Consider the following 11,505-nt stretch of genomic DNA (forward strand, 5'->3'; position numbering starts at 1 on the left):
ATAGAATCGCTGCCCCTCTTTCTACAGTTGGTACATTCCAGAGGAGGATATCTCATAGAGCAGTCAGAATCTCACCAGCGCTTTACCTCACTGCTGTAATGAAAGCAGAATCTGTATCTTGTAATACGGAGGGAAATTCTCTGTTCTCTTCATTGATTTCAATGGGAGATCAGATGCTGAAAGAGCATGCCGCTTTTCTTAAAGGGACTCTGTCATCACATTATAAGTGCCCTATCTCCTACATAAGGAGATGGGCGCTGTAATGTAGGTGACAGTGATGCTTTTTATTTAAAAAAACGATCTTTTTTCACAAAGTTAGGAGCGATTTAAGTTTATGCTAATGAGCTTTCTTAATGCCCAAGTGGGCGTACTTTTACTTTCGACCAAGTGGGCGTTGTACAGAACGCTGACCAATCGGCATCATGCACTACTCTCCATTCATTTACACTGCACTAGCGATATAGTTATATCACTATGTGCAGCTACATACACAAACCCTTTGAGGCAGATATTCCTCTCCCTGCACGCCGATTATCGCGCCATTTTTCGCCCGCGGCCATTGAGCGCCGTGGGCATAAAACAGCGAGAAGTACGCTTTCTCCTGCCTCCCATTGAAGTCAATGGGAGGTCAGAGGCGGAAGCGCCCGAAGATAGGGCATGTCGCTTCTTTTTCCCGCGAGGCAGTTTTACTGCTCGCGGGAAAAAGACGCCGACGCCTCCCATTGAAATCAATGGGAGGCGCTCTCGGGCCATTTCTGCCGAGTTTTGCGACGCGGTTTCCGCGTCAAAAAACTCGGCAAAATACCCTGTGTGAACATAGCCTAAAAGGGAGAGGGAGGAGCACAAGATTACAGATTTTACTAGAAAGTACCAAGATTTTTGTGCCTGTCGTGCAGCCTTAGGAACCCTCTATTATATTATTACATGTAATCGAGACTAATCACTTCATGTTTCAATATGATTCTCCAATATTAGAAAAATTAGAGGAGCGTTTAGGACTAGAAAGTTATTATACGGATTATGACATGCAGGAAAACATTATGCCTTCTCAGTTTGCACACTATGAGAAGATACAACTCACAAGTCTTACATACTGTACATCATTACAGCACCGTCTATGGGCACACCATGCTCAAAGCCTTTAGCGTAGAGCCTAGAAGCTAAAGTAAAAAAGTGTCTCATCAACTGATAAAATGTTTAGCACAGTACTTCTAATGCACATACAGCAATTCTCTATTATATTACATGTTTTTTCATGGATCTAATTTCACAAAAATCATAGAAGCTTGTTCCTATTAAGAGTCAATGCACACAATGCGGATTACATTGAGTTTCGCCACGTGTATTTGCGTGTGGCAAAACCACAGCGTAATACAGTACCAGCATAGTCGATGAGCTTCCAGGGAATCTCACGTCCACGCTGCGGTAATTATCGGGATGTAAATTGACCCGTGGTGCGTATTTTCAAAACCGCGGCATTCCCAGTTTATCCCGCTTGTGAATTCTATCTCCCTAGTTCTGGAGAAATACTCCGAAAAAAAAAGCTGCAATGTATGCAGAAAAAAATAAAATAAAAATCTAACACATTCAGGTGCGTTTTTTTTCATGCCAATTTCTTGCGGTTTTGCTGCAAAATCCGCAACGTGTGCATGTAGCCTTAAAGAAGAAGTGACTTAGGGCTCATTCAAACGAACGTGAATAACATCCGTGTGCTGCGCTGGAAAATCACACACAGCACATGGACCCATTGATTTCAGTGGAGCCGTTCACACATGCAGGAGCTTTCACGCGAGTGTCCGTTACGTAATACTTACTGCATGTCCTATATTGGTGCGTTTTTCACGCAGCCATCGCCCATTGAAATCAATGGGTGCATGAAAATCTCGCATAGCACACGGATGCACATCCGTGTGCTGTGCGTGATTTACGCATCAATTTCAATTGAAAATATTTTTTTTTTTAAATAAATAGATGTGCTTTGCAAGTGCATGAACCTCGCAAATCACGGATGCAATAACGCAACACACACGTTTTTCACGCGCATGAATCGGATACGTTCGTGTGAATGTAGCCTCACACTATGTGGACAAAAGTAATGGGACACACCTATTACCATTGAATTCAGGTGTTTCATTCAGTCCCATTGCCACATATTGTGTATAAAACCCAGTACCTAGCCATGCAGTCGTCTTTACAAACATGTGTGAATGAATGGGTATTCTACAGAGCTCACCGAATTCCAGCGTGATACTGTAATAGGACGCCACCGTTGTAACTAGTCATTTTGTAAAATGTCTTCCCTTCCAGATATTCCACGATCATTTAGGAGCAATATTATTGTAAAGTGGAATTGTTTAGGAACCACAGCAACCACGTAAAGTTACAGAGTGGGGGTCGCCGAGTGCGAAGGCGCAAAGTGCATAAAATTCACCAGCGCTCTGCTGACTTAACTGCAGAGATCGGTACCTCCTCTGGCATGAACATTAGCACAAAACCTGTGCCCCGGGAGCTTCGTGGCATTCAAGCCTTACCATCACCAAGCACAATGCCAAGCGTCAGATGGAGTGGTGTAGACCTCACCGCCACTGAACTCTGGGGCAGTGGAAACGTGTTCTCTGGAGCGACGAATCAACCTTTTCTATCTGGCAGTCTGATGGACAAGTCTGGGTTTGCCGAATGTATTGTGCCAACGATAAAGTTTGGTTGAGGAGGGATAATGCTATGGCGTTGTTTTTCAGGAGTTGCCAATGAAAGTAAATCTTAATGTCTCAGCATATCAAGACATTTAAGACAATTGTAGGATTCCAACTTTGTGGGAATAGTTTGGGGAAGACCATTTTCTGTTCCAGCATGATTGTGCCCCAGTGAAAAAGCAAACGTCCATAAAGGCATAGTTGGGCGAGTTTTGTGTGGAAGAACTTGACTGGCCGGCAGAGAGCCCTGACCTCTACTTTTTCGAACACCTTTGGGATGAACTAGAGACTGTGAACCGGGCCATCTCGTCCAACAACAGTGTCCGACCTCACAAATGCTCTTCCGGATGAATGGGCAAAAATTCCCACAGAAACACTCAAAAATCTTGTAGAAAGCCATCCCAGTAGAGTGGAAGTGGTTTTAGCTACAAAAAGGGGGAGGGACAACAAGTCCATATTAATGCCTATAGATTTAGAATGGGATGTCATAAAAGCTCCTGTAGGTATAATGTGTAGGTGTCCCAATACTTTTCTCCATATAGTGTACCAAATAACTCGGATTAAAAATTCTGCAACGTTTCCCCCCTATAAATTTTGATTTTGGCAAAAATGTAGAAAACAAAACCAAAAAAACTGTTCCACTGCAATTTTCTTAATTTTTTTAAACCATACACCGATCATAAATAATGTCATACATTTATTGTACAGGTTATTACAGACGTGGCGATACCAAATTTGCGTGTATTATTTTATATGTTTTGGGAGTTATATTTTGAATAGTTTATTTATTGGAAAAAATTTGTATGTGTATTTTTTTTACAATTTTTTTTTTTATTTAACAAAACTTTTTTTAATCCCATAGAGGGATTTTTAATTTTAATTTTTGAACTTTAATGTACTGGCATATTTCTATATGCCAGTACATTAGGCTGTGAACGGATTGTACACAGGCAGTTGTTAGGACATACCTAAGTATACCCTAACAGGGAATATGGTCAGACAGCCCTGGGGGCCTTCAATGGACCCTGGGCTGTCTGCTCATACCAGGTATAGCCATCGATCGCGTCACAGGAGATTTCTGTGACGCGACCAAACGGGAGATCCCCTTCTCACTATAGCTTTGAATACCCGCGATCAGGGGTTAACGGCGGAGAGAAGAGGTTTCTCTTCTCTCCGCCGATAGAGCGGGGCGGCGGCTGTGTATTACAGCCATTGCCCCGCTCACTGTGGCGCGCGGACACTGGCTGTCACACAGGACGAGGATACTCGTCCTGATGCGCCAAGTACCCGCTGCTCAGGACGAGCATTCTCGTCCGGTGTTGGCAACCAGTTAAAGCCATCTACTGTTCCTGCTGTGACCAGCTCCTGTGGTAGACTATTCCATAGATTCACAGTAAAGAAGGCTTGTCACCTCTGCAGGTTTTTTTCTCCAGACAGGGGGGTTTTACATGGAACAGGATTTCACCATATTTCTTGTATGTGCCATTAATATATTTATATAAGTTAATCATGTCCCCCCTTAGTCGTCTTTTTTCAAGGCTAAAAAGTTTTCTTTCTTTTAATCTTTCCTCATAACTTAGATTCTCCATGCCCCTTATTAGTTTAGTTGCTTTTCTTTGTATTTTTTCCAACTCCAGGGCATCCTTTCTATGAACTGGAGCCCAGAACTGAACTGCATATTCTAGATGAGGCCGCACTAAGGCCTCCCACACACAAGCGTGTTTGGTCCGTTATATACGGTCCATATGTCGGCCGAATTTCCTGGACCGAACACACTGCAGGGAGCCGGGCTCCTAACATCAGTTATCTATGACGCTAGGAGTCACTGACTCGCTGCGGGACAACTGTCCCATACTGTAATCGTGTGTTCAGTACAGGACAGTAGTTCCGCGGAGAGACAGTGACACCTAGCATCATAGATAACTACGATGCTAGTAGCCCGGCTCCCTGAAGTGTGTTCGGTCCGGGAAATGCGGCCGGCGTACGGACCATATATCACGGACCGAACGCGCTTGTGTGTGAGGCTCCTAATGCTTTGTAAAGTGGTAATATTATATCCCTGTCACGCAAGACCATGCCTCTTGGGCTATGTTCACATGGGGCGTATACACTGCGTAATAGCACGCAGCGTAAACGCCCTGTGCGCCGCAAGGAATTCCAGACGAAAAAGTGAACCAAACTGTGGTGCAGTTTTTTGCCCGGAATGTCCGCTGCAGAAAACTGCAGCACGTAACCGACCTGCTAGCAGGCCGGCCTCCTGGGATCACGTCTCATATGATTGGCTGCAGCGGCAGTCACATGGGATGAAGAGTCGTCCCAGGAGACCGGCTCTCTGACATCATACAGGCCAGCCTCCCGGGATGATGTTTCATCCCATATGACCGCCGCCACAGCCTGTGATTAGCTGCGGCGGTCACATGGGATGAAACGTCATCCCAGGGGGCTGCGCTGGAAGGAGGAACACAGACTTCTGGGTAAGTATAACTTTTTTTTTCTGAATTGCATATTTTTGCGGCGGAATCGCTGCAAACTTGCCTCAAATAAATGCAGCAACTGCTATTTGTTGCAAGAAATAAGCAGCGTTTAAGCAAATACAACAGACATGATGCAGAATAAAATTCCGCACTGCAGGTCAATTTCGGAGCATTTTTTCCGCTCAATATTTACACAGCGTGTGGATTAAATTTGTTTATAGACTGCGCTCTTGATTCCGCAAAAAAAACAAAAACAAAAAAAGAACGGAAACCTTACGAAACGGAGACATACGGAAACCATTAGAAACGCAAGCATTACAATTGAAATCAACGATAATGCAAACGGAAAGCTATGGTCTCCGTTCATGGGTTCCCCTGACGGAAATTTCTGACGGAACCCCGACGCAGGTGTAAACGAAGCCTTATACACCGAACAGTTAAGGTGGGGCTTTATTTTAGATCTTTTTATTATAATAGAGGGTTTAACTCACAAAGAACAATGGCATAAATCATTGTTGACGGTCACTAGATTAGGCCACCACACAAGAAAGCAAAGATTGAACAATTGGAAAATATCCAGAACGGTTTGGAGTGCCAGATATTTTCTATTTGTTTATTCTGTAAGCATTTTAATATTTAAAGTAGAAATTGGCAGAAATGGCAGCTGCACTTTAGGTCCCTCACTTGTACAGCGGCTTCACTTATCACAGAGAAACTACTGACAGGTGACTGACATGACGGGGAAGCTGTTGGGCCTCAACAATATGGTGGGATTTCCTTTATACGAATGAATAGAAGCCATTGGCAAACTATGTGCTACATGTCCTCTTATCAAAATATATCAACTTGGCACTGTTTTCATTCCGCCCCATCTGCAAATATAAAAGTCATGTAATATAGTGATGTGTATTGATTTACCCGGTACTGTATTTCACGGGACGTCACTCCGTATAAGACCGCCGTGGGGTTAAGCGATCTGTACTCTAACAACCCATACCCTACAGAGTCTACTGTAGAAACCAGAGGTCCGTCTCCCAATGCAAGTTTATAAGACCCACATAGAGCCTCTCATAGACTCGCATTGAGAGCCTGACTTCTGGTCCCTACAGCAGACGCTGTAGGATACAGGGAGTCCGAATGGAGATCACGTGACCACACGGCAGACCAGAACGGAGTGGCGCCCCATGAAATACAGCACCAGGGGATTACCATGATAATTTCTTGTGCACGCTTACGGCTCAAAGGAGGGATTAATCCACGACATTCAATTACAAAGCTGGGACTACATGGCAACTCTATGTTGCATGCAAGCTGCACGATGAAGAAAAGTGTCAGCGACCTGCTGATGCATTAAGCTTACATGACTATTTTATGGTGCAATGTGTTTGCGATTTGCATGGGATTCAGATTTTCCACATGCAAAAGACACACCCAAAAAATAATTCACCCCGGACATGTCACGAATGAGTTGCATGGCACTTGCACTGAACTCTATGTCGGAAAAGTTGCACATGCAGTCACAGCAGGTCATGTGTAGTGACACAACCACATTCACAAGCATTACTTGCGATGTTGCAATGTGACCTCGTGTCGCCCCAAAACTCTTGTTTCCCTTTGAAGACGTCAAACAACGTTCTGACAGCGAGTCTTCTGTTCTGAAAACTTTCTCCTTGCCGCTCGAGTAAAATTACCCTCCCGTACCAGCTCACACACTCCTTAGAAGAATTATTTTTTTAAGATGATGTTTTGGCAAAATTGCTGCAAAAACGCTGTGGTTACCGCAAAAATAGTAAATGTAATTTAAAACTTGCTTTATTCTTCCCTGGAAAGGTGGTGGATTTCACCCTTGCCATTACACAAAGGGTGAAATCCATGTTAAAATTGTATAAGTACAAGATTTCCCTACGGCAAACACGGCCCATACCAATACAGTACTACTCTCACACATGTGTAGTAAGATGATTTAACCCAGGGGTCTCAAACGCGGCCGGGTAAGTGGGCCGCATATATAAAAAATTGGGAAGTTGACGGCCGCATTACTTTCAAATTTGATACAATACTAAATTATTGTTAAATAATTCGTTATTTGAACTACTATAACACTATATTACTAGAATAATAATACTACATTACTATAATAATACCGCTAGGTTTAAAATTTGAGATATTTCTCCACGTGCTTATTTCAACAATCCAGCTGCCGAGTGCCCTCGGTGGATGCTGCCGCAGTGCCCTCGGTGGATAATGCCACACACCCCTAGATAATGCCAGTGTCCTCTTCAGATACTGCCACACACCCACTTGTAGATAATGCCACAGTGCCCTCTGTAGAGGCTGCCGCAGTGCCCTCTGTAGAGGCTGCCGCAGTGATGTCAGGGGCTTGCCCAGAGCTTGAGTCCCAGAGCAGAGCCGCTTCTGGCACTCTGCCTGAGATTCCAGCTCTGCTCCTGACATCACTGTCCATATATGGACAGAGATGTCAGGGGCAACCCCAGAGCTGGAGTCCCAGGCAGAGCGATAGTAGGCTCTTCCTGGGACTCCAGCTGTGCTCCTGACATCACTGGGACTCCTGCTCTGGGGAAGCCCCTGACATCATTGTCGATGTATGGACAGCGATGTCAGAGGTTTCCCCAGAGTCCCGGAGCAGAGCCGATAATAGCGCTCTGCCCGGGACTCCGCTCTGGGGAAGACCCTGACACACTGTCCACATATGGGCAGCGATATCAGGGAATTCCGCAGCGTCCCGGAGCAGAGCCGACACCAGCGCTCTGCACGGGACTCCGGCTCTGGGGAAGCCCCAGACATCGCTGTTCATATGTGGACAGCGATGTCAGGGAATTCCACAGAGTCCAGGAGCAGAGCCGACACCAGCGCTCTGCTCCGCTCTGGGGAAGACCCTGACACACTGTCCATATATGGGCAGTGATGTCACGGAATTGCACAGAGTCCCGGACCAGAGCCTGTACTAGCGCTCTGCCCGGGACTCCGGCTCTGGGGAAGCCCCAGACATCGCTGTTCATATGTGGACAGCGATGTCAGGGAATTCCAGAGTCTTGGAGCAGAGCCGATATTAGCGGGCCGCAGATGACAGCCCCAGGGGCCGCATGCGGCCCGCGGGCCGCGTGCTTGAGACCCCTGATTTAACCCCTTGATGCCACGCGCCGTAGATATACAGCTATGGTGCTATGTAATTAGTAGTAAGCGCCTTAATTATATCATATATTATAGCGGATTGATGCAAATGCCGGGATTGGCGATAACTTCAATCCTGGATGTTTAACCCGGCATGGCACCCTCTGTCACCCCATCAGCACCCCCTCACAAGGTGCCAATGGGATTCCATGAGAACCAGGGGGCCTAATGAAACCCCCCAGATCTGCAATTTTTGTACTCTTAGTAGGTTGCCTGTCAATTTGACCTTGACAGGCATAATAATCTGCAATACAGAATTATTGCAGTGTGTTATATTAAAGATCCTATGATTAAGTCCCCTAGTTAAATAAAATGTTAAGAGTTTTAAAATAACATAAAAAAAATTAAATAAAAACAGCAATTCAGGAATTTTTTATCAATTGTGTATTTTTTTTTTTTGTTTTTGTTTTTTTAAAAAGTCCCTTTTCATTTCCATGGTGTGCCAAGACAAAGTTACTGCCAACTGTTATAATGCCACAATGTTGTGTCAGTGACACATTGAGCAACTCATGTATTTCTATAGGCACAAACGTCCGTGATAAGGCGGCCTATATCTTCGGTAAGAATAATGTGACATTTACACTGACGTCTATGAGGCTGGATTCATACACAGCATTCAGGTCAGATAAAATAAATAAAAACAAGCCCTCACATCGCTACGTCTATGGAAAAATAAAAAAAAGTTATGGCATTTGAAATGAGACGATCAAACAATGAAAAAAAATCTCAGTCATTAAAGGGTTTATCCAGATTATTAAAATTGATGACCTGTCTTTTGGATAGGACATCAATATAAGGGCCTGTTCACATCAGCATTTGCTTTCCGTTCCGGGGTTCCGTCGGAGGTTTACGTCGGGTGAACCCCACAACGGAAAGTCAAACTGAAACCACAGCTTCCGTCACCATTGATATCAATGTCAGACCTGGTGCTATTTTCCAATAATTTTCGGAAAAGAAAAGTGCTGTTAAAATGTTAATAATGTTCAGCACTACCGTGAAACCCATCCACTTTTTTATTGTATTTTTATTTTATTTTTTTAACTCATATGCGTCGTAAAAAGTGGAGCCCAGGCTTCATAAATATGGCGTTCGGCTGTTGTCTTCTTCAGATAGCGCCTTTTATATGTCCTGTTTGGGAATACGCATGTAATATATCCTGTGCCCATAGTTGGAACCCCCTGTATTTGTCAGAGAAAGAAAGTCGCTGCGTAGAGCACTGTAGACCTAGGATAGGAAGGGTTTGTCCAAATCCACCGTCCGCCTGTGGCATAGCGCCACCAGTGGTCACAGAAGGTGTAACTTCCCATGGATTCATATACATATAAGCGTTTACCACACACAAAAAAACTTCCGCATGTGGGCAGCCTTATGTATAAGCCTGCGCTGGGTAGAATTAATTATTGCATTTCAGCCCCAGTTATTAGAAAATGGGCATCCCCTTTAAGTCATTGATAGTGATGCTGGCCAGAGATCTAGGTGGGGGAGACAGTTTCTACAATAACACCGGGTGCATAAAGCCAGGCTACTATAAGGCGGAGTTCACACAACGTTTTTTTATGGCAGAAAATTCTGCCTCCAAATTCCGTTTGGAATTTTGAGGCAGAATTTGATCTACCTGCACGCCGTTTACCGCGATTTTCGCTCACACCCATTGAGCTCCACGGGCAAAAACACCACGAAATACACTTTCTCTGCCTCCCATTGACGTCAATGGGAGGTCAGAGGCGTAAACGCCCGAAGATAGGGCAGTAAGAAACGCTCGCCGGACAAAAACACCTCCTCCTCCCATTTCAATGAGAGGCATTTTCGGAAGTTTTTTTGGCACATTTTCCGATGCGGTTTCTGCGTAAAAAAAAAAACTCTGTGTGAACAGGGTCTAAGTGAATATACATAAACTTCCCTCCACTGTTTATAACCAGAAACCAAAACAGAGAAGCCCCATCATTCTGAGAAATATCCAACCACTGGCCAAAACCAAAAAACTTATCCTTTCCCCAACCAATGCTATAAAACACAGTACAATAGCATACAATACAATCTACAACACAGTACAATACAATCTACAACACTACACTAGCATACAACATAGTATAATAAACTAGCATACTATACAACATAGTACCATAGCATACAATACAACAACACAGTACAATACAATCTACAACACTACACTAGCACACAACATAGTAGAATACACTAGCATACTATACAACATATTAACCATAGCATACAATATTACACACTACAATATAGTACAGTAGCATACCATACAACATAGTACAATCTAGAACAGTACAATAGCATACCATACAACAAAATATAGCAGAGTACAATACCATGTAATGCAGCACCAGAGCAGCTGTCTGCCACAGATGTATAATGCTCGGCGATAGGTGTTGATTATATATGTAGTAGTAACTCGAGTCACCGCTCACCTCAGAATACACTCCTGTCAGGGAAACTTCTCCGCTACAGGGAAGTCAAAGCCACGCCCCCATGCGGTTTGTTATATGCAATTATGGACACGCCCTCACTCACACCCTTACGGCAAGGCGTGTGACCAATGACTAAGCTTGGCCGCGATCCCACACTGCTAAAACCAAATCTTGGACTACATGAAAATGGCTTCCGGTCCTGTGGCCCGCCCATAACTGGCAGCTTTTCGTGTTTATTGCGTTGTAACTGAATCGCTGTTCATTTCTGTGAAAAACACAATAAACAAAACGGAAACGTAAAGGCAATGAGATCTGCTACATCATGTCATAGTCAACGTGGCTCGGATAATGACTGCCGTTCTATTTTTTTCTGTTTGTTTTTCATATTAGTCCGTTTTTGTGACAATCATGCAAATGTATTTTTTTTTCATAAATTTGGTTTCTTTATTTTTAACAAAACGAATTACAATTTTGTTTTAAATGCATTGTTTATTTTGTTTTTTAAGTCCGGTTTTATATGGATACCAATGGTTGTCTAGTTTTAACCCCTTAGGCTGCATTCAGACATCTGTGGGCCGTTATACGGCCGCTAATGACGGATGTGTGAAACACGGACCGCACACGGGTGGCTTTCGTGTCCAGTCTGTTGTTTCACTGACCAAATAAATGAAAAGGCAGAGACTGTTCTGTCAAAAACGGACAGGAGTAGCA

General features: G+C 44.0%; 1 protein-coding gene across 4 annotated transcripts in view; it reads right to left on the reverse strand.

Annotated features, from left to right (window-relative positions):
• The window catches only part of LOC142741270 (membrane cofactor protein-like), a 55,356-nt gene extending 44,280 nt beyond the window's left edge, over positions 1 to 11,076 (reverse strand). For 3 of the 4 annotated variants that reach the window (XM_075850664.1, XM_075850663.1, XM_075850661.1), the window contains exon 1: positions 10,696 to 10,788. In XM_075850664.1, coding sequence (XP_075706779.1) covers positions 10,696 to 10,698 — 3 coding nt within the window. In that variant the 5' untranslated portion in view covers positions 10,699 to 10,788. The other variant, XM_075850662.1, reaches the window with a different exon arrangement.
• Between the last annotated feature and the right edge of the window lie 429 nt (positions 11,077 to 11,505).

The sequence above is a fragment of the Rhinoderma darwinii genome, chromosome 2, assembly GCF_050947455.1.
Source record: "Rhinoderma darwinii isolate aRhiDar2 chromosome 2, aRhiDar2.hap1, whole genome shotgun sequence".
Taxonomy (NCBI): Eukaryota; Metazoa; Chordata; class Amphibia; order Anura; family Rhinodermatidae; genus Rhinoderma; species Rhinoderma darwinii.